The sequence below is a fragment of the Mirounga angustirostris genome, unplaced genomic scaffold (genome assembly GCF_029215605.1).
Source record: "Mirounga angustirostris isolate CCGP_5_RB_7025 unplaced genomic scaffold, mMirAng1.0.hap1 SCAF_3, whole genome shotgun sequence".
NCBI classification, from domain to species: Eukaryota; Metazoa; Chordata; class Mammalia; order Carnivora; family Phocidae; genus Mirounga; species Mirounga angustirostris.
Genome location: NW_026991711.1, coordinates 12,744,623 through 12,766,171, shown reverse-complemented (window position 1 = coordinate 12,766,171; position 21,549 = coordinate 12,744,623). Strand labels below are relative to the sequence as shown.

At 50.2% G+C, this 21,549-nt stretch overlaps 1 protein-coding gene across 7 annotated transcripts in view; it reads left to right on the top strand.

Annotated features, from left to right (window-relative positions):
- FARP1 (FERM, ARH/RhoGEF and pleckstrin domain protein 1) overlaps positions 1-21,549 on the top strand; it is a 269,503-nt gene that overhangs the window by 241,200 nt on the left and 6,754 nt on the right. For 5 of the 7 annotated variants that reach the window (XM_064585936.1, XM_064585937.1, XM_064585934.1 and 2 more), the window contains 7 exons: positions 8,556-8,637; positions 12,490-12,727; positions 14,923-15,053; positions 20,004-20,072; positions 20,293-20,382; positions 21,003-21,085; positions 21,163-21,275. In XM_064585936.1, the coding sequence (XP_064442006.1) occupies positions 8,556-8,637; positions 12,490-12,727; positions 14,923-15,053; positions 20,004-20,072; positions 20,293-20,382; positions 21,003-21,085; positions 21,163-21,275 (806 nt within the window). The remainder of the gene's footprint in view (positions 1-8,555; positions 8,638-12,489; positions 12,728-14,922; positions 15,054-20,003; positions 20,073-20,292; positions 20,383-21,002; positions 21,086-21,162; positions 21,276-21,549) is intronic. The other 2 variants (XM_064585938.1, XM_064585939.1) reach the window with 2 other exon arrangements.

Sequence of the window (21,549 nt, the reverse complement as noted above, 5' to 3'; positions counted from 1 at the left end):
AAAAATTCATTTTCTCAATAATACTGGCCACATTTCAAGGGTTCATTAGCCACATGTGGCTACTGTATTGCATAGAAGATATAAAACACATTTTAGGGGCAGCTGAGTGGCTCAGTTGGTTGAACATCCGACTCTTGGTTTTGGTTCAGGTAATGACCTCAGGATGGTGGGCCCCAGCCCCATGCTTAGCACAGTCTGCTTGAGAGATTCTCTCTGTCTCTCTCCCCCCCCCACCCCTCCTCCTACTTGTGCTCTCTCTCTCAAGTAAAATCTTTAAAACATATTTTAGGGGCACCTGGGTGGCTCAGTTGGTTAAGCATCTTATTCTTGATTTTGGCTCAGGTCATGAGCTCAGATTCATGGGCTCAAACCCCGTGTCGGGCTCCATGCTCAGCATGGTCTGAGATTCTCTCCCTCTCCTCTGACCCTCCCGCTGCTCTCACACACGGACACATGCGCTCTCTCTTTAAATCTTTTTTTAAAATTTCATCACACAAAAAGATCTGTTGGACAATATTGGGCTGAAAAATGAGTAAGAAATAAGTACTTGTTCTAGAACTAATGATGTAATGTATGGGGATTAACATAAGAATAAAAAAAAAAGAAATAAGTACTTGTTACTACAACAAACACAGGGTCTGGGACACAAGAATTGCTCAAAATACCTGCAAAATGAATGCATGAAAATGTCTTCATTTTGTCCAGGGTAAGGACTGATCTTTTATAAAGCAGAGGGGGGCCTGGCAAGTGAGGAAGGACAGTGCTTTTATAAACGCTTATTCACATGCAAAGTTCGTGGCATTACTATTAATAATAAACTACCATTAATGAGCATGTACAAGTGCAAACTGATAAAAATTTAAATGACCACCCAGCTTTTCCCATTTGGTCTTCAAAAAAACAGGCTGGCAAACTATGACCCATGGCCAGATCTGTTCTGCCACCTGTTCTTGTTAATAAAGTTTTATTGGAACACAGCTATGCCCATTCTTTTACCCATTGTCTATGGCCGCTTCTCCCAGTTAAATACTAGTGACACAGACTGGGCCACAAAGCGTAAGATATTTACTGTCTGGCCCTTTACCAAAAAATCGTGTCCTTGTTGAAAAACACCCAGGTGTAGGTGTTACTCCCATTGTATGATTGGGAAAATGAGGCGAGAGGTGAGAGCCCTCGCACACAGCCCGTAAGGGCCAGAGGCACAACGTGAACTTGGGTCTGATCCAACCCTCAGCCTGTGCCTTTGCGGCTGTGTTGTTGAACACAAGGCTTTACACCTGGAAAGGGGCTCGGAGTGCATCTGTCGTGGATTCCTCGTTTTTCGGACGGGAAAGGAGTGTGTGGTGTGCCCTGGGCCACACAGCAGGAACCCGGCAGAGCCCCATCCAGCACGTGTGTCCCCAACTCTTGCATCCTTTCTTCTGCTCCCGGCTTCGGGAGGTCAGCTCTGCTCCCTGAGAGGCCCTTCTGCTCTATACCCCTTTCCCCCTCGTGATGTGTGTCCTCTCAAAAGTGGTAGAAGGTATGTGGCATCTGGTCAACACTGGCCCCGTGGTGGCTTTGTCTGCAGAAGTATCACCTTTAGGTCTCGAATCTGTCTACCAAGATACTTGCTGATGGTGAAATGGTCACTGCAGGGGCGCCTGGGTGGCTCAGTCGTTAAGCGTCTGCCTTCGGCTCAGGTCATGGTCCCAGGGTCCTGGGATCGAGCCCCGCATCGGGCTCCCTGCTCAGCGGGAAGCCTGCTTCTCCCTCTCCCGCTCCCCCTGCTTGGTTCCATTTCTCGCTGTCTCTCTAAAATTAAAAATAAATCTTTAAAAAAATAATGGCCACTATGGGGACAGTGATATCAGAGGTGACCCTGTAGAAGTTAGCCTTGCCACGTGTCCTCGGAGCCTCTCTGGCCGCTTCCAAGCCCTTACCCACCTTGTTTCAGCCGCACGATGGAAGAGGCAGGTTGGGATGAGGGGACTGAGCCTCAGTCTGCAGGACGAATAGGCTGGCCAAGTTGCAGAATTAATGCTGCCCTTGAACCCAGGCAGCGTGGCTTTCGAGTCCTGCCCTCCCTGTCTTGCTTAACTGTCTCTTAACCTTCCCGTTTGACTTGCTGACATGCCTTCTGCGCGCTCTCTCTGGAATTTCTCCAGGGCCTGAGATTCAAACCACACGTGTTGACCTTTTGCTGAGGGAACACAAGGAGGAAGAGAAGTAGACCTCCCTCCACGCACTAACTTTTCTCAAAGCACGCGGCTGTTGGGCATTCTTCTCTTCAGCGGGTTTAAACTATTAACTACTGGCTTTCCTCTTTGGGTCTTAGGGGAGCTTTTGTATTTGCTTGCTCACTTTTTAACACGTATGTGATGTGCTAGGAACTTCTGAGGACCCATATTTTGTGTCTGTTTTCTTGGCTCCCCGTGGTGTCTGGGAATTCCTGAGCAGTGGTATTTTTTTTTTGCCTTTGGCTGAATCAGGCACGAGGTGGGTGCACAGCTGTGGGACCCAGGAGCAGAGGGCATTGTCATTGTCTGGTGGTAGCTGCTTGGCTCTGGCTTAGGTCAGTGGAGATGTTAAGACCATTACAGTCTGAGACAAGGCTCTTTCTGTGTGTTACTGTTAAGGGGCACTTTTATTTTATCCCTTTGATTAAAAAAAGAGAAGCTGCTTGCTGGTTTTGTTGGTGAGAGTTGAAGAAATGAGGCCCAGAGAGGGTGAGTTACTTGGCAGATGTCACACAGCTAGTTAAGGGCACAAGTGGTTTTTGAAACCAGCTGGTCGGACTGTCACTATGCCTTTAGCACCAAAAGCCCGAGGCCTAACATGTAGAGAAGAAGAACTCCAAAGAAGCAGGTTGACTGCTGTTCACTTGTAACATGAGAACAGCTTCTGGCCAAGGAAACCCCAGCCCTACCCATGATCTGAAACAGCCACTGCCTGCTACCTGCTCAGGCCATTCCTGGCCACACGCACGCAGGCACACCCATGTGTGGATGGGGCAAGGATGTGACGCACCTTTTCCTTCCCAGTGACACACACATCTGGGGCTTTGGTGGCAGAGGCCATCTGACCCCAGAGCCTTGAGCTGTGTGCATGTGAATCCCTCTGTCAGCAGTCTTGGCCAGGATCAGCTTTCGTGGATTCAACAAATATTTACTGCATCCCTACCATAGATCAGTCACTCTTCTCCGTGCTCAGTGAACAAAACGTGGCGCAATCCCCAGTCTTCATTCTGGTTTCATCCTTTGTTCTGCTCTGTGTTGAGGAGCAGCCAGACCAGCAAGCAGCCTGATAAGATCTGAAAGGGGGAAAGGGGCATCTGGGGGGACCTGAAGAGCTCCTGCTCTGTTTTCTACTCAGGCCAAGCCACGAGATCAATAGGCAGCTGACCCTTTTCTCAGACTGTCCGTATTCTAGAGCTGTTAAATATCATGATAGCTTTACGACTGGCAGTGTTTGTACAGTAAAGCATCTTGCATTTCTGCAACATCTTTCCAAACATTTTCCTTTAAATTGTCTCATTGGACCATCAAAACAATCCTGGTGGAATAGGCTTGTTTTCCCCTCCCTATGGAACACCAGGCTCTGCAGGTTGGTCGGGATAAAGCTAGGGAGGACCACACCCCACTTCTTGCTTTCTCTGGAGTCCATGATGGAAATATGCTGTGTCCACATTGCTCAGTAACAGCCCCTAGCCACGTGTGGCAATGGAGCATTTAAAATAGGGCTAGTGTGGCTGATTCCATGGTAAGCAGAGGTAAGATTTAAACAGCTACGTGTGGATACCATCCTGGACAGCACAGTTGTTAGTTCTCGAGGCCTTAAAGGAGAAGGAGCTCAGGAGTAGATGATGGAAGAATGCCATCTTCTGTTCCCAAAATGACTGAATGTCCCAGCACATTAGGTCCTTTGCATCCACTTTCCTGGAATTCAGAATCTCTGAGGTTAGCTGTCAAAAATCAAGACTCAGGGTGCTTCTCTGAGCCCTGCACTCCCCGCTTTGCCCACATTGGGCTACTTGTTGTGTGTAAGAGCTTTTATTCGAAGATTTTTCATTGGTTTAAAGAATAAGACGAGGCAAAAAGGGTTTAAAAGCATTGCTCTCAAAGTAAACAGCAGTGAAACTCACTGGGGACAAGGCAATGTGGTCTACCTAGAAAACCTCTTGGAAGCATAAACAGTGGAAGAAAAATGAGAAAAATTAGTATAAACAATAGAAAAAAAGTTGTGTATGTGGGAGCTAGTTTTCCTTGGATTATCTGCCTTGTTCCTGGCTATAGAGAGCAAGCTGCTTTCCTAGGAAAATGAAAACAATTTTTCCAATTACCTGAACCGCAGATGGGTTTCTGCTGGAAGACACTTGAGAGAGAGCCCTCCCCAGGTCGCTGATGAGTCTAAGATGCTTTTTCTGTCCTCTTGCATTTTCATATGTGGCTCATTAACAGGACTGAACCCAGGGAACCACTTCAGGTCTCCTCTGGGTGCTGTCAAGCCTGTCTGTGAGTGGGGTTGTTAACTTTTGCTCCTCTTGTTAAGTGGGACCTGGCGTTAAACCTCAAGGAAAGTCAGGGCTTTGAGTATCCCAGTATTAGAATTGATGGGCATGACACCTGCCAGAGCACAGGGTGTCTGCCTTCTGATGGCACTGGCCCAGAGGCTGGATCCCTTACCTGTAGCCACCAAAGGGAAACCCAAGGGCCCCAAGCCCAGTGAGGACACCTCTTGCACAAACTTCTTTCCCACAACTGGGGATGCGAATTAAAATTCAAATTCTTTTGATTTTCCTCTTCAGGGATCTCAAGGGATTTAAAATCCATCAAAGAATAGTGAAATCTACATAGATTACATGTGGCTAATATATTTATAGATGTTATATGTATTATATGTTATATATAACAAAGTATTAGATATAGAATGTAAATACAATCTATTACTCTGGCTAAATTGTTTAATTTTGAACCCAGCCACCCTCCCTCACCCACACATTAATGGAAGATGTATCTTTATTCATTTACTTATTTATATGCTATCCTTCTACTTATATATAGACAAATACATGTGATTACAGACTTTTTTCATTTTAAAATCATAGAACCCACAGGGACTAGTAAGAGCCAAGGATATGATGTTCAATTTGCAAATGTGGCCTAAAAATGGCTCACAAGGTTCAGTCCATCTCCCAGGGTGAGGGAGCGTCCAGATCCAGAGCCCGGTGGCGGGGCCACACTCCGGCTCTGAGCTGCGTGAGCTTTGTTCTTCAGTCTGAGATGATGCTTCATTTGTTGTGAGAAGGGGAGGGCTGGGTGCTTCATGAATATGCTTGGATTAATACTAGGCTACTTGAAAAGCCCAGTGGGGTCGGTCACTACCTGCATTTGTGGTAAAGAATCTCCTGCGAGACTTGACCGAAGCCAGGCCTAATGTCCCGCTCCCCAGAAAACACTGCCAGGGGGGGACTGTATCACTGATGAGGTTGTGGATGTGCTGTACGTGGCTTTAGGGCTCCACGTAGATTTTAGGTTGACCCTGGGATTGGGGGTGTGAAGGGGGGCCAGAGCGGTGTTTTCTCCTGTCGGCCTTGCCCACCTGCTCCTGCTGCCAGCGTTGTGTATTTCCTGGGGGCCAGAGTCAAAGGTGCAGGGGCTCCCTCTGCCCCTCATAGTCAGCCTCACTGTTGCCCTCCCCGCCCCGCCAGGGAACTTGTCCTTTTTTTCTTCCTCTTCTCGCTCTGCCTGCTGCCGAGTTAGTGACCCGCTCCCGCAGTGGTGAGTGAAGTGTTTACAGAGGGCCTGGAAGACTTGGAGAATTCATGGTGTGTGTGTTCAGCCCTATGCTGAGCTAACATGTTGCTCCAGGGCGTATGTGAATCGTGGTGCACGGGGTGGTGCACGGGTCAGAATTGAGCATCCTGGAGGCATCCGAGTACATGAATTTCCAAAGTGAAATTGTCAAAAGAATTTTCAGCTTTGTTGCGGCGCGGTAATTACGCAGACAACAAATACGTGGCCCTGTCTTCTAAACAAGGCCCCTTTTCTTGTGAGGTTAACATCCGGAGGATGTTCTGGAAGAGTTATAATTACTTTTTTCATGTTCTTAATAATGACATGACCTTTTAGTTCTTCATGATAAAGTAGATGCTTTGAACTTGCAGATTGGGGTGCAGGAAGTAAAAACAGCCAGTGTTTCTATAGGCGGTGGCAGGAATTTGGGGTTCTGTCCTGTTCCCGTGGGCTGACTTCACGTTCTGGAACCACCGTGGGGCTGGGACGGGCGACGTGCTGTAGAGGGGAGGGTATGGAGGGTGGGCAGGGCTGCGTGAATGGTTGTGTTGACTTCCTGGGCCCCAGCCTGCTTTCCCCACACCACCTAGAGCTGGCCCCATTTGAATTTATCCACATCACCGCCGCCTCTCCCCCCCTCTCCCCCCCCCCCCCCCCCCCGAGAGGCACAGGGCAGTGATGAAAGGAACCTAGAGCTATTTCTAAAACAAAAGTAAAGATGCCAAAGACAGAGAAACAGGGCTCTGCTAGCAAGCCCATGCAGGAAAATGTCCCCTTGACTTTGGGGCTGTAATGTGAGTACATTTTCTTTTAAAACGGTTGGCAGAAGGAAGGAAGTGAAGTCAGTGATGTTTTACTTCCCCGTGGGGCTCTGCCCCTCCCCCAGGGTCTGCTTTCCAGCACTTGATTTTCCCCTGGGCTAGGGTGGTATCTGTGAGGAGGAGGAAATTGCTTGTTATGAATATTAATGAAGCCACAGGACACCCCCCCCCCAATTTCTCCCCTTGCCCACCTAATCCAGAGGACTCTTGCTAAAGTATCTAAATTATGTCCTTCGAACTAAGTAAAGACCTTCCTTATTAGCTGCATTGTCAAATGGCATGCCTATTTGAAAGTTTTGGGGTCACTTACATAAGTTACAAGTAATATCTGCATACCCACAAATCAGGTTTCAGTTATGTCTTGCCTCCTTTTATTAATGTGTGGCATTTAGTCAAAATCAGACATTGTGGCTCAGTAGCTGGGTCTTCCTTTTTGTTCAGGTGTTGGAGGGCAGTGGGGTAAGGGAAGGAGAGCTTTCCAGCTCCTACAAGGGCTTCATGTGATGGCGAAGGCACAGGGGGCAGGTGGTTCTAGAAAGGAGAAAGCCTCCATTTCAGGCCGGAGCTCCCTTCTGCTCCAAGTGTATGAGGAGAAGAGCAGCCAGTAAACTTGAGCTAAAAGCGGGCCCACGTTAGGATCAACAGAATGGCCAAATGACCAACTTCTCTAATAGAGACTGGATTAATAACCATTTGCTAAAAATCCAAAGATGCCTCAACCTTGCAGTTGATGGAACAGAATATGAGGCAGTGATTAGCTGTGGACTGAGGACTGTCTCCAAAGCAGAGCCTGGGGCTGAGTCCGTTGCTTAAACATTCCCCAGGGACCATCCAGTGGGTGGGGATATGAGAGACCGACGAGGATACCTGAGTTCCTACCTTGGCGTTTGAGCATAGGGCAGAACGATTGTATCACCAAGGGGATTAATACAGGAAGAGGATTGGGTTTGGGCAGTAAGATAATTAACTCTGGAACCTTTTGAGCTTGAGATACTTGCAGGGTCGTTCATGCAGAACCCTCTGGACAGTATGAGAAAGACAGCCCCTGGGTCAGTAGCTATAAGCAACTTCTGGGTACAGATCGGCATCCTGAATCAAGGGGTTACACAGGAAGAAGTAGCAAGTGAAGAGAGAATAGAAGCACCCGTGTATTCCCAAAGAACACACACCTCTTAGGAGTGGCCTGAACAGGAGGAGGTAACAGTGAGGACTGACCTCAAGGGAAATCTGGGAGCCTGAAGGGAAGGGGCACCAGAAGCGTGGGGCGCTCTCGCCCAGAGAGGTTACACAGGGCAGAGTGGTTTAGTAGTGATGAGGTTGATGGAATTCCTTCACCGAAGCACTTCAGGGTGTGGTGGGGAGAGAATCCCTATTTCATTGGAAGAGAAGTGAGTAGTAATTAAGGCAATGTGCCAACCACATTTGTTTTGGTAGCTAAGAGGAAGCAGAAGGATTGAGGAACCTGTGTTGGGGTGGAGGAGAGAGGAATGGGTTAAAGAAAGCATCCGGAAGCCGCTGATGACCCAGGCTGGGAGCGTAATGGATGCTCTCCCTCCCTTCATTCCAGAGAAGCTCTCACTACCCAGCGGGTCTGGGTGCTCTGTCTCCCCTGTGATGTCGTCTATACAGCATATGCTTAGTTAGAACCAGTGGAATGAATCAAGTCGTTCACTGTCTATTGCAGGAAGCCAGGGGCTGGGCGAGAAGCCAGCCCTTCTGTTTCTATCTGCCCTGACTTTCCCAGCAACCTTCACGTCTTCCTTTCCAATCTCCCGTTATTTCTACCTCTCCCTTCTCTGGGTGTCACTGAATATTAGCACCAGAAGGAGAGGTAGAAATAACGGGGGATTGGAAAGGAAGACATGAAGGTTGCTGTTGAGTGCTCTGGGGCTGGGACCGTTTCTGGGAACGTTTCCACTGCTGATGTTTTCGTTCTCACCCCCTTTGCCTCTGTTCTCAGGGAAGGCCGCTCAAATGCCCACGTCAGAGGAGATTACCAAAGAATCGGAGATGTCCTGCTGAAGAACATTCAGGGCATGAAGGTGAGCTGCTTTGGGATTTGGGTGGAACACGTTCCCTAGGGACAATAATCTCGGGGCTGTCAGAGGCCTGGGCTATAACCGCTGTCCATAGGCACCCAGGACCTGATAGGACGATCTGCGGAAGCTATTATTAATAGTTGCGTTTGGGGGGAGTTAAAAGTCAAATGCCTATTCTTGACTGTGTGGAGGAGTCCGTGCTCTGAACCCCGACGTTATTCAAGGACCCGCTGTACGATCCTGCCAAGGGAGGGCTCTCGCCTGCACTTACTGCCTTCAAGGAGGCTTGGCCTCCACCGTGTCCTCCAGGGACGGCAGTTGGAGACCTGCCAGCCCATTCCCTGCCCCCTTGGGGACAGTCCCCAGAGTTGTCCTTTTTACTGCTCGCCCATGGAGAGCTGACATGTGTGGGCCTCCAGCCTCCTCTTTGTTCACCTCGCACCTGAGACCTCCTGGAACATACTTGGTTTGTGCTCATAGCCGTTCTCTCTCCTCAGTCTGGTGAGTTGGCATTTTTGTGTTGAGTCGGCTTCATCGGCTGCTGGCAGCATGAGTTGGTGTGTGGATGCCATGAGCATTTATAGCATGGAGCTCTGTGCAAGCAAAATAAAAATAGGTGGAGAGGCTCAGACAGCCACTGGCGGCCTTTTTAAGAATTTGTTTGGGTTGCTTTTTCTTGTAATGATTATAGTTGGTTTTAAAGAATTTTTATGAAGTATGAAGAGAGGGCAGCAGAAGGTTCTAGAGATGTAGAAGTCCAGATTAGCACTTTTGTCCAAAATGCTTAGAGTGACCTGCAGCTTGCAGTGTCCTTCCTGCCCCCCACCCCCAACACACAAACCCGTGTATTTACCTGCATTTGCAGGGACTCAGCGGGGGAGCTGACCCTCCACTTGTGACCATGACCGAGGCAGCTAGGCCAGGGGCTGCAATCCCTGCCTGAAAGTCACATACCCAGATTGTGATCTCCGGTCCATGCTGTGACCTTCCCCCTGGAAACATCTGCCCAGGTGCACAAAGGCACTTCGAAATCACACAAATAAAGATCCGCCTTTCATCCAGGCTGGGACCTCCATGCGAGCCATCTGTCTCCTCAAGTGCCCAACTCCTGCTTCCTCTCCTTCTTAAACTCCTACCACATTACTCCTTCTGGCTCTCAGTTTGCTGTCTGCTGGATGACTTGACCTGCTTCCCGGTGCCTCCCCTCCTCCCAGCGAGCCGAGCTCCCAGTCACCATTTATATTTCAGCCAGACCGCCTAGGCTCAAAGCCGTCCTGCATCTCTCTGATTGGGACAATACAGTCCAAACCCAAAACGTGACGAAGAAAGCCTTCATAGTCTAGCCTTGGATGATCTTTCCAGGCCCTTCCCGCTGTCCTTCACATTCCACTCTGCTCCAGTTGACCATGAACTCGCCTCTCCAGACTCTCAGGTTCTTGCAAGACTCCTGCCTCAGCTGGGTGCATGCATGGGTTCATTTGCTCTTTTTTGTTGTTTTTAAAAGTAACCTCTCCTCCTAACATGGGGCTCCAACCCACAACCCCGCGAAAGCAAGAGTTGCATGCTCTAGCAATGAGCCAGCCAGGTGCCCCTCATTTGCTCATTAATGCATGCAGGCAACAGGCATTTACTGAGCACCTATTGTGTGCCTCAGGCCCCGAGGATATAGGAACATGACAGATGTGCTCTCTTAAAATCAAATAAGGGACTGCACATGGATAACATTGCATAGAGCTGCACATGCGCACACGCATGCACAGGCACGCACAAGGGATGTGAAACTGGTAGAATCCAGACAAACTCCAGATTGGACCAGTGTCAATCTCTTGGTGTTGACGTTATGCTATAGTCACACAAGATGGTAACGTTGGGGGAGGCTGGGTGAAGGACCTCCCTGTACATTTCTTTGCAAGTTCCTATGAATTTTTTTTTTTTTTTAAAGTAGTCAACAACCCCAGCAGGGGACACCATGTGATAAGGGCTAAGATGTACAAATACAGCCTAAGTACAGGAAGACAGAGGAGTCCCTAACCGGTGGAGGCGGCTGGGTTTCGAGGGAGTTGCTGAGGCCGGCAGGAGTCCAAACAGGGGAGTGTCGTGTGCGGAGGCTCTGAGTGCGAAAGCCTGGCACATTCAAGTTCAGGTTGGCCCTGGGATGAGTGGCAAGAAGCAATATAGGAGGGGTAAGGAGATTATATCCTAAGGGCCCTGTTTGCCCTGCCGAGGACCCTGGAGGTTGTCCCAAGATGGGGGGAGCTCTTGTCATGTTCCAACCAAGAGGCCACGAGCTGAGCTCCGTCACTGAATCATGTCAGTGGCTTAGGTGTGGAGGGGTGAGGCGTGGAGGCCGAGGCCCCGATGGAGAACGGCCACTGTGGTGGGGGGTGCAAGGCCAGAACCAGGGCAGTGACCGTGCGGAGAAAGACAGGAAAAGGTTTGATGTTTTTAGGAGGGAGAATGGGAAGGACTTGGTAAAGGATTCAAAACATGGGGGAATCTGGAGTGTTCTCTTGGTTTTCCTGTCCCGAGTAACTGGCTGGTGGTGGCACCATCCTGAGGTTAGAGAATCTCAGGGTGGCCCCAGTTGAGGCAGGGAACGTGGGGTTCCCACCCGGACTCACTGCATCTCAGGCTCTTTAGGAAGCCTTTGCAGGGCATGGAAATGTAGGTGTGAAGGTGAGCAGCGCATGGATAGCAAGCCCGCCCCTAGGAAGTGAGTGTTGAGGACAACTGCTGTTCCTGGATGTCCTTGTGCCCATCTTATTACCTTTATCTGTCTGGAAACGTCCTTCCCTTGAGATTCTTCCCCACCTGCCGTGAAGAATGAATTCCTCCATTAATGCTTTATTTAAACTCCCAACTCTTTACCCTCGCCACTCTCCACCGTGAGAGCTATGATAGGAAAGGAATCTTCAACAGCAGGTGTTAAAGATGGTCAAGCAGACTTTATTCAGGACCACTGTGACTGGGGTAGGGTCCCCTGTGGTGGGGTTTTCGGTGGGGGAGAGACTGAGCTAAACTCTGAAGACAGTTTGGGCAAGCAGGGATTTCTAGCCAAGGGGCAGGGTCAGAGGATGGGAACATATGAAGAGGAAACATCAGGGTAAGTCAGGTTCTGGCTGAACCAACCTGACAGCCTTCTTTGCTGAAGACGGGGTGATCTGATACCACCTGGGGATGATGAGAGATGAGGAACCCAGTGTCGAGGGTGACCAGACATCCAAGGTGTAGGGGTTCTGGTTAGGCTGACTTAGCAGGGTTTTTGCTAAAGCTGGCTTTCAATAAGGAAGTTCACAGGTCAAGGAGAAGGCTCAGGGGCCTGAAGAAAGGTTGGTCAAGCGAAGCATCTTTGTCAGACCCCAGCAGAGCAGGGTCCATGTCTAATTCTCACCCAGCTCTCCAGGATGGAGCAGAGTAGGTGGCGCATGGCAGATACTTACTTTTAAGTGAAAGGGGTGAGTCAAACAAATGCACAGTGGTGACTGTATGACATTTATTGAATGGGCCCTGGTCTATTGGTCATCTAGTGACATTAAGAAGAAAACCACAGGCCCCCTGAAGGAGCTCCTGTTGATCTATTCCCCTCCGTTTCGCCAGTCTCACATCTAAGATAACATATACATCTCCTACTCCAGAATCCCTAAGTATTTTCAGCTGCGTGATGCTTTCCTAGAGCTTTTTCTTTCATCCCGAGAACCCAATTGAAATCATGAAGTAAATAGCAAAATGGGGACAATAAGAAAGAGAACGAAATGAAGCCCCGCAAGCCAAGGCGATCTTCATTTCGGAAAGGCAGGCGCGGTGGGACGCATGCGCACTTGTCTCCTCCCCCCCCCCCCCCCCCCCCCCCCCCAGCAACTGGCGGCTCACCTGTGGAAGCACAGCGACGCTCTGGAGGCGCTGGAGACGGGCATCAGGGGCTCGCGGCGGCTGGAGAACTTGTGCCGAGACTTCGAGCTGCAGAAGGTGTGCTACCTGCCGCTCAACACCTTCCTCCTGCGCCCGCTGCACCGGCTCATGCACTACAAGCAGGTCCTGGAGCGACTGTGCAAGCACCACCCGCCCCACCACGCCGACTTCCGGGACTGCCGGGGTGAGCCGGGGGCGGGGCAGCCCGCAGACGCCGCGCGGGCCGCCGTGACCCCGCCTTCTGTTACCTCTCGGTCTCTCCGGGTCTCTCCGCGGAGGAAGTGCGCCTGGCCCCGAGGCCCTCCCTTTGATCTTGGCTGGTGTGCCCCACTTAGAGTCAGCGCCCCCCCCTCCCCCCAAGCCTTCCTCTTCCCACATGGTTGAAACTCCCCACTCCCCCCTTGGGTCGGCTGCGGAAAATGGCCTCTTATAATCAGTCCTTCTGCTAATTGCTGCTGGGCGCTTGTAATGTGCTGGTCACCTTAAGAAGCACTTCACCTGCATTGACTCCTGATATTCACGGCAGGGGTGAGCTCATTTTACATATAGGGGCCGCTGAGACCAGAGAGGTTACATGCCCGGAGTCACACAGCTGGAAAGCAAATGGCTCGGAGCCCAAACCCAGACCCCATGTTCTTGACCATCCTGGCCTCCTGTCATGATGATATTACTCCCTGTCGCTGGCTCAGCATCACGCCCTCAGGTACAGAGCCGGGTATCTTAGTAATACTGACGCCTTTACTCCCTTCAACAACCAGCAACTCCAACAACAGTAAGAACTGTTACCCCATTTTACAGATGAGATACCTGGGCCACTGGTACCTCTCTCCTAAAGTATTATAAACACCTCCCGTCTATGTCCTCTTTTTCTAAATGCACCTCTTACTCGTTTGCTTATAAGCTGGGTGACACTGGATTCCCTCAGGCTACAGTCAAAACATCATGCTCTGGCCCCTGACCAGTCTCATGCAGCACATATGCATTGAGCACCTGCTGTGTACTAGGCATACGAGAGGGAATAACGCAGATGTGGCCCCACTCACAGGACCGACTAGTGGGTACAGAGGGCAGGACGTCTGGGCAGTGACTGACCTATGACCTGACCCAGCCTTCGGGGCTCAGGGGGAGCTTTCTGAGGGAAAGGTTATTTTAAGTTTAGATCTAATGTATAAAATATAGGAGTTTTCCTGGATAGAGTTGGGAATAGCATGTACAGAGGCCCACAGGGGACAGAGACTATGGAACATTCTGGAAAGTAGAAGTTCTGTGTAGAACACAGAAGGATAGCAGCAGAAACAAGACTGGCAAAGTAAGCAGAGACCAGATCTCATGGGGTCTCATAAACCCCACAAGACTGCAAGGAAGAGCAAAGGGAAGACGGGGGAGGGTTTTAAGGAGGGAAATGGGGATGTGGGGCTTGTTGCAGAAAAATCAATCCTTTGGTATCTAGGATATGTAGACAAATCTTATAGATTAGTTTTTTTATATTTTAAAAATTTTTTAAGATTTATTTCTTTGAGAGAGTGTGCGTGAGCAGGAGGAGAGAGAAGCAGATTCCCGACTGAGCATGGAGCCAGACGCGGGGCTCGATCCCACCACCCTGAGATCATGACCTGAGCCAAAACCCAAAATCAGACACTTAATCAGCTGTGCCACCCAGGCGCCCCCGTTGACAAGTATTTCCTGACGAAAATACCTAAATGCTCAGCTACTGTGGATTGACGTAAACTAAACTTGCACTAATTGGGCATCAGCTCCTTTTCCATATCAGATACATACCCGCGTAAGGGAGATGTGCCCATACTGCAGAATAAAGCGGCCTTTTGCAGTCATCTTGGTAAACGGTGTAATTGCTGCAGAAGGAAGAACCGGGGCGGGGGGGCGTTGTGCTGGAATGTCAGGTGCCCCAAAGTGTCACACTATCAGGGAGACTCTCTCACAGAAGGATCCCTCCTTTGTCTCAGATTTTTCTGTGGCCCCCCTGTGCTCTGTTCTTTCCAGGTAACAGGAGGTGGGTAGAAACCTCTGCCCTGGGGACAGAATTCCAGGTCCCCTCCCGCTTACTCCCCTCCCGCTTGCCCCTCTGTGCCAGGTGCTTCCAGCCCAAGGACAGCTGTCTACCACATAGCCACGAAGGGGCCATTGACATTTCCAAAATGCACTTAGGAAACTCAAGTAAAGCAAATAAACACATAATGCAAATTTTTTTGTGAGAAATTTTTATTAGGAATAGCAGTGTTTTCCCCCAGGAGGATGGCTTCTAACTTAGTTCAGCTACTGGGGATGTTACCCAGAGGGCTGCTACCAGGGTGTGGGGGTGCAGGGGAGACCCTGGTCTACCATCCATCCTGGTGTTTCTGTGTCTGTTCGCTTCGTTAGCTGCTTTAGCAGAGATTACTGAGATGGTGGCACAGCTTCACGGTACGATGATCAAGATGGAGAATTTCCAGAAGTTGCACGAACTCAAGAAAGACTTGATTGGCATCGACAATCTCGTGATTCCAGGAAGGGTAAGCAGCTGCTGGAGGCCAAGCCAGGAAGGCAATGTTTAAGTGACTTAAATTTGAACCTTTTGAATACGGACTCTGGTTTAAGACACCCTCCTCCTGAGTGAAGTGGCTTCCTTCCAGCTGCACGGCAACTAGGAAGACACCTTGACCATGACCGTGTCACTCAAACCTGTGTTAGGAGGACATAAAGCAAGCCTTTGACCTCCTACTCTACTTTTTTTCCTTACTGGTTGATTGGCTAATTTACTTTCCTCCTACCATATTCTGAGAGGCTTTGAGATAGCTTATTTTACCTTTTAAAAGTTAGGTAAATGGAAATGGAAGCTAAGGGAAAATTTTTTTTTTAAACAATGGGGTAAAATGGTGATACAAAGGCACAGGAAAATTAGCGCCCCAAAGCACGTAAATTCCCGTGTAAGGATGAAAAGAATTTTTAAAAGATGAAGTTTTCTGTGCATAATATAATTTTAATTTAGAATTAAAATAACGTTTTAGCCAGAACGTGATTCTCGGAGAGATGCGCTTTCACTTAAGCTGTTAACCTTCACCCGCCCTCCCTGTGTGCACACACTCCTTCCAGGCCAGGGGCGTGTGAAAATACAGGGCAGCTTGCTTGCTTTCAGTTCTTTTCCTAGGAAGCCATCATTGCCCAGGGATCAAAAAAATATTAGGTGGTACATCCACTCTGTCTATGGGATCTTTATCCCTAGAGCTGCCCCATTCCAAAGTATGCATCACCCAGGCTCCAAAGAAAATTTTGGTGCCTTTGGCCTGCTGCACAGCTGCCTTAATCTTTTTTTTTTTTAAGAGTTTATTTGAGAGAGAGAGAGAGAGCACACTTGCCTGCATGTGTGAGCAGGGGAGAGGGGCAGAGGGAGAGATTGATTCTCCAGGAGACTCCTCACGGAGTGCTGAGCCCGACGCAGGGCTCGATCTCACGGCCCTGAGATCACGACCTGAGCCGCCCACCCCCAGAGCTGCCTCGTCTTCAGACAGGTGCTGTGTCTGGTACGCCAGGCGCTTTCCTTCTCGTCTGCCAGGCAGGTGCCCCAGAAACTTTGTAACGTAGGGAAGACGAGGGAACCTCCTCGTGTATTTGGGTCTCTCTGACAGGGAGCCTAATTACAAGGCTGACCGGAAAACTAGTTGTGAAAGATTATCAGGAGAGGACTATGTGGTGAATGCGGGGTGGGAATGAAAGCCGGGCTTGCTTCAGCTCTGCAGGGGAGAACATTCTGCCGGGCCTCAGCACGTAACAACCACGCTGACCCATCCACACGGAAGCCGTAGTAAAGGCCAGTGGAATCTGTGTGATTTTTCTCTTAACTTTGGATGTTCTAAAATCTGTAGGTGGCAGACAGACCACCTAGAAAGAATTTTTTAGCCCTGCATTGGACTTGCTGCTCCATGGGGAGTCTGCTTCTCCCTCTACCCACCCTACCCCCTGCGCTGTGCTCTCTCTCTCAAATAAATAAAATCTTTAAAAAAATTTTTTTTTTTAATTTTGAGGAAAGGTCCCCACTGGTGCTATAAAAAGAGGAGCAGATTGGAACAGGAGGCCCCAGGTTCAGGTCCTAGCTCCACCAGAGCTGGGTGTTTCAAACAACCAGAATGTTCTTCCTTTCTATAACATGGGCATCCTGTGCTCTCCCTTGTAGGCCAAAAGGATCAAATGAGATTTAATGTGTAAAAATAACACAACAAATGTGACTTATTTTCTCCTTCCCCCACCTATAGTTACTTAAAGAGATTAAGTCTACACTTAACTGTAATGGTAGTGATTCATAGCATAGCATCGTGGAAGACATTTAGCTAAATATGGGTTCTGTCACTCACTGGTCTTGGACAGGCTTCTAAATCATTTTGCTCCTTAGTTTCTTTATCTGAAAAATGGGGATAATATTGAACCTACAGGCTCCCACAAGGTGCTGATAGAAGCACGCAGCTGATGTCAGGTACATACCACGTGCTCATGATTATTTATAAAGGCGAAGTTGGAAGTGGGGTGCTGGTTACTAACTGTTTCATATCCATATTCTTTTGTTCATCAACCAGCCTCAAGTCAACCCTGAATGAAATGGGAAGGAGGGACTCAGAGGCCCTCCGGGGAACAAGTTCTAAGATGGGGTAGTCCATATACCAAGGCTAATTGATTATCATTAATTAAATTATCAAATAACCTCATGGGTGGGAGGAAAGCTCTGATTTGTCTGTAAGTAGAATTTTAAAAATTGGGATTTAAAGGGGAGCAGATCATTTTAGAGACACCCCCTCGGCTACTGCAGCATAATTCTTAGCATGGCATAATCCTGCTCATCTTCCTGCTGGGGTCAGTCTTAGATAGTATCACATCCTGGAGGGCAGGATTTTTCCCCCAGGCATAAAGGCCTCGAAACACTTTGGCCCGCATCAGCCCTCCTGATGGTGTTTATCCTAAGAACTGTGTGCCTGAGGGAGAGCTTTTCCTGGGCTGGCCTTCCTGTCGGAGGAACGCATTCAGAAAGAAAGCAGGGTCTGGAGGTGGGTGAGGTCCGTTTGGTTAAAACTCAGAGGTGTGGACTGGATTTCCCTCCGGAAGGAAGCAGCTTGCTCTTAAGGACATTCGAGGCCATCCCCCTCCCCATTGTGTGGTTTAAAAAGAAAAATTCTAGGCACGAGACCTTTTCCATCCGCAGCCTCAGACGTTGATAGCGGAGTCTGCAGCCCTTCTGCTCCCGGCTGCTGAAGCCCCCCGGAACATAGACGGGGCTCCCTTGTCTTCTTGCAATGAGTGTCCCAGGGCACCACGTCTCCCGCACAGAAAACAGTCACGCTCCCTCAGAATTGTTAGAAAACACGTGTTCCAGCTGTGCAAGGTGGGAGCAGCAGGTTCAAGTCCCGAGCCCATCCTCGGCTGCCCGGCAGTGATGCCCCCCCTCCGACATCATTTCCTCCGGTCGCATTGTTGATGTCTGATAGCATCCATGCCTGCGAGGATTTATTATATGTTCCTTTGTTGGTCCCCAAAACACATCACTGGAACTGCCAGCAGACATGGTCTTTGATCCACATTTCATAAAAAAACAAAGAGTTGAGTCAGGCTGTGCAAAAGTCTATAGAATCAAAATGAGTTGGCTGAATCCTTGGCTCAGTAGCTATTGTGAGCACAGAAAAGTCTGGTGGCAGGTGTTCTAGAAGTCTGTTGATACGTAGCAAACTATTCCGATGTGTAGTGGCTAAGGACAACTTTTCCAAATAGGTCATGGTTTTGCGAGTCAGGAATTGGGCAGGGTTCAGCCAGGTGATTCTTCTGCTCCCTGTGCATTGACAGGGGTCCCAGATGGGCTGGTCTGGAGGGTCCGAGGCTGTCATCTGGCAGGGACATCTGGAGGCTCAGCTGGGACTGTGCACCACAAAGCCCGTGAGAAGCCTGGCTGACCCTGGGTTCAGGGTTGTCTTAATGCTGTGTGCCGCTAAGGGTTCCAAGAGCAAGTTCCCAGGGACAAAGCAGAGGCTACTTTGACCCAGTCTTGGAAGTCACACAGTGTCAGGTCTACACTCATTGGTCAAATCAGTTCCCAGCCCACCCATATCTAAGGGAGGCAGACAGAGACCCCGCCTCTACGGGAATAATGTGAAAAACATTAATGAGCTTGCAGCCATGTTGTAGAAGCAGCACTACGGAGAGCAGTTCGGTGGTTCCGTAATAAGTTAACCGGAGAATTTCCATATGACCCAGCAATTCCACTCCTCAGTATATACCCAGAAGAATTGAAAACAGGTATTCAAACCAAAAAAACTTTTTTTTAGAAATATATGGGACAGCACTTCCTTTTTTTTTTTTTTAAGATTTTATTTATGTTTGAGAGAGAAAGAGGGAGAGCATGAGGAGAGGAGAGCGGGAGAGGGAGAAGCAGGCTTCCCGCGGAGCAGGGAGCCCGATGCGGGGCTCGACCCCAGGACCCTGGGATCATGACCTGAGCTGAAGGCAGACACTTAACCAGGTGCCCCCTCAAACAAAAACTTGAACATGAGTGTCCATAGCAACACTGTCCATAGTAGCCAGTAGGGAAAAAAAACTCAAGTGTCCATTCTCAGGTGAGTAGATAAACACAGTGTGACGTATCCATACAATGAAGTAGGCCCGGGAAGGAAGGGAGTTCTGATACATTCCCCAGTGTGGGTAAGACTTGAAAACACGCTGGGTGGATGAAGCCAGACACAAAAGGTCATATATGACAAGATTTGATTTATAGGAAATATCCAGAATGGGCAAATCCATAAAGAAAACGGATTGGTGGGAGCCAGGTGCTAGGGAAAGGGGGGAGTGGGGAGTGGCTGCCTAGTGGGCACGGGTTTCCTTTTGGGTGGTGAAAACATCCAGACCTAGATGGTAGCAATGCATACACTCTCTGAATGCACTAAAGGTCACAAACGGTCATTTTTATATGTATTTTACCACAATTTTTTAAAAATGATAGTTTTGGGTGGGGGGGTTAAGTGCCCCGAATGACCAGCGTCCTCTAGTTTATTAATCTGGGGGGAAGAATTTTAGATGCGCTTGCTTCTGGCTGTTTTATCCTAGAGCACAGTTCCTGGTTTCCAGGAACCAGAGCTGAGTCATGGAGCAGTTCTTGGGTTCGGGGTAACTCCTCTCTGGCTCATCTGTCGTCCCAGTGCCCTGCTGCCACTCTGCATATGGCTGGGGCCCCTGCCACCCCCCTTGCAGCGGGAAGCCCGCCGGGCCCGGGGGTTGCGCGCAGAGCCGCGGAACCACACCGTCCGGGCCTCTGAGTGCTGGTTTCTGTGCGAGCGGAGCCCATCGGAGTCCCTGCCTTGTGGGTTCCTGGGAGGGACAGCAGTATTCGGTGAACAGTAACTGTGATGGCGGTGGTTCTTGCCACGAAAGGGAGCGTGGCATGAGGCCACCAGCATCTCCCCGCCAACCGCTAGGGTCTGCTTGCTCCGTAGGAATTCATTCGCCTGGGCAGCCTCAGCAAGCTCTCCGGCAAGGGGCTCCAGCAGCGCATGTTTTTCCTGGTAAGTGCTGACAGCCGGAGGTCTTCACAGCGATGGGGGACCCCACGGGGTCACAGGGCGGGCCCGGGCCACCCGGGAGGCAGGAGAAGCGGCCGGCGCGGCTCAGCCGGAGGGGCTGCGATCAGCGAGTTGCCACGCAAGATCCTGAAAACACACACTCTGCACCTGCTGTTTGAGCGGAGCCCATCCACCTCATCCGCACTTGTCCTTGCTCCTCTAGTTCAACGACGTCTTGCTGTACACGAGCAGGGGGCTGACGGCCTCGAATCAGTTTAAAGTCCATGGACAGCTCCCGCTGTATGGCATGACCGTGAGTATGCGCCATGGGCATGCGATCAGGGCCCCTCCCTGTGCACTGCCTGCAGGTGGCAGACCGAGCTAAAGGGAGCGGGAGACCGCCAGCTGAGGAAGGAGAAGGAGGGTCGTAACCAGGCACCTTAGGCCCCGTTCGGGTTCCCCAAGAGGGGCTCGGGACACGGCTCCTGGTGCACGTGAGATGTACGGGTAACTTCCTTCTAGAATCAAGTGAGGAAGCCAGCTGACGTGGCCACGAGGTATGCCTGGGCCCAGGGCCCCTGAAAGAGAGTCCTCACCACCCATGTGGCGAGGTGGAGCCCGGCCCTCGAGCGGGGAGCCACCCGTCCGGCCCCAGAGATGCGCCCGTGGGCATCCGTGATGGCGGCCAGGACGCCAGTGCGCGGGATGGTTTCCCCGGCTTAGCCTCCCACTCTTCTCCGCCACCGGATACAGGGAAGTTTACGGGCTCTGCCAAAAAGCAGTTCAGTGCATTTGGGCCTTCCTTTCGGCTCTCTGAGTGTGATTTCTCTGACTCGGTTTCTCTGAGCCATAGCCAGTGTAGTGACCATTTGAAAATGAGCCGAGTGTGCCGCTTGCCCCTTGGCAGTAACATGATGCTCACTCGTCCCACAGATCGAGGAAAGCGAGGACGAGTGGGGTGTACCCCACTGCCTAACCCTCCGGGGCCAGCGACAGTCCATCATCGTGGCGGCCAGGTAACGCGGACACGCGCCCCTCGCCTGTCTGCCCCTTCCCCCGCCCTGCTCTGAAACCCTGCCGCCCGGCTCTTCAGCTGCAGGTCCGAGATGGAGAAGTGGGTTGAGGATATCCAAATGGCCATTGATTTGGCAGAGAAAAGCAGTGGCCCCACTCCCGAATTCCTCGCCAGCAGCCCCCCTGACAACAGTAAGTGGGCGGGCAGCCGTTCTGGTGCCGCCGGGCTCGCTGCGCTGGGAGCTGGCCATGGCGGGTGCGAGACAGCTCGGCTCACCCGGGGGGCGGGGGGGGGCATCCTGCTGCATTTAAAAATCACCCTCCCAGGTGGGTCCCGTCTCTGTGATTGACATTTGTGTGTGTTTGTTTTCCTAATTTTTTATTATATATGTACAAAATCATGTAATTGGAAGTTTATAGAAGAGAAAAAAGTCTCCCTAATCCAAGGACTTTAATATAGCTGCTG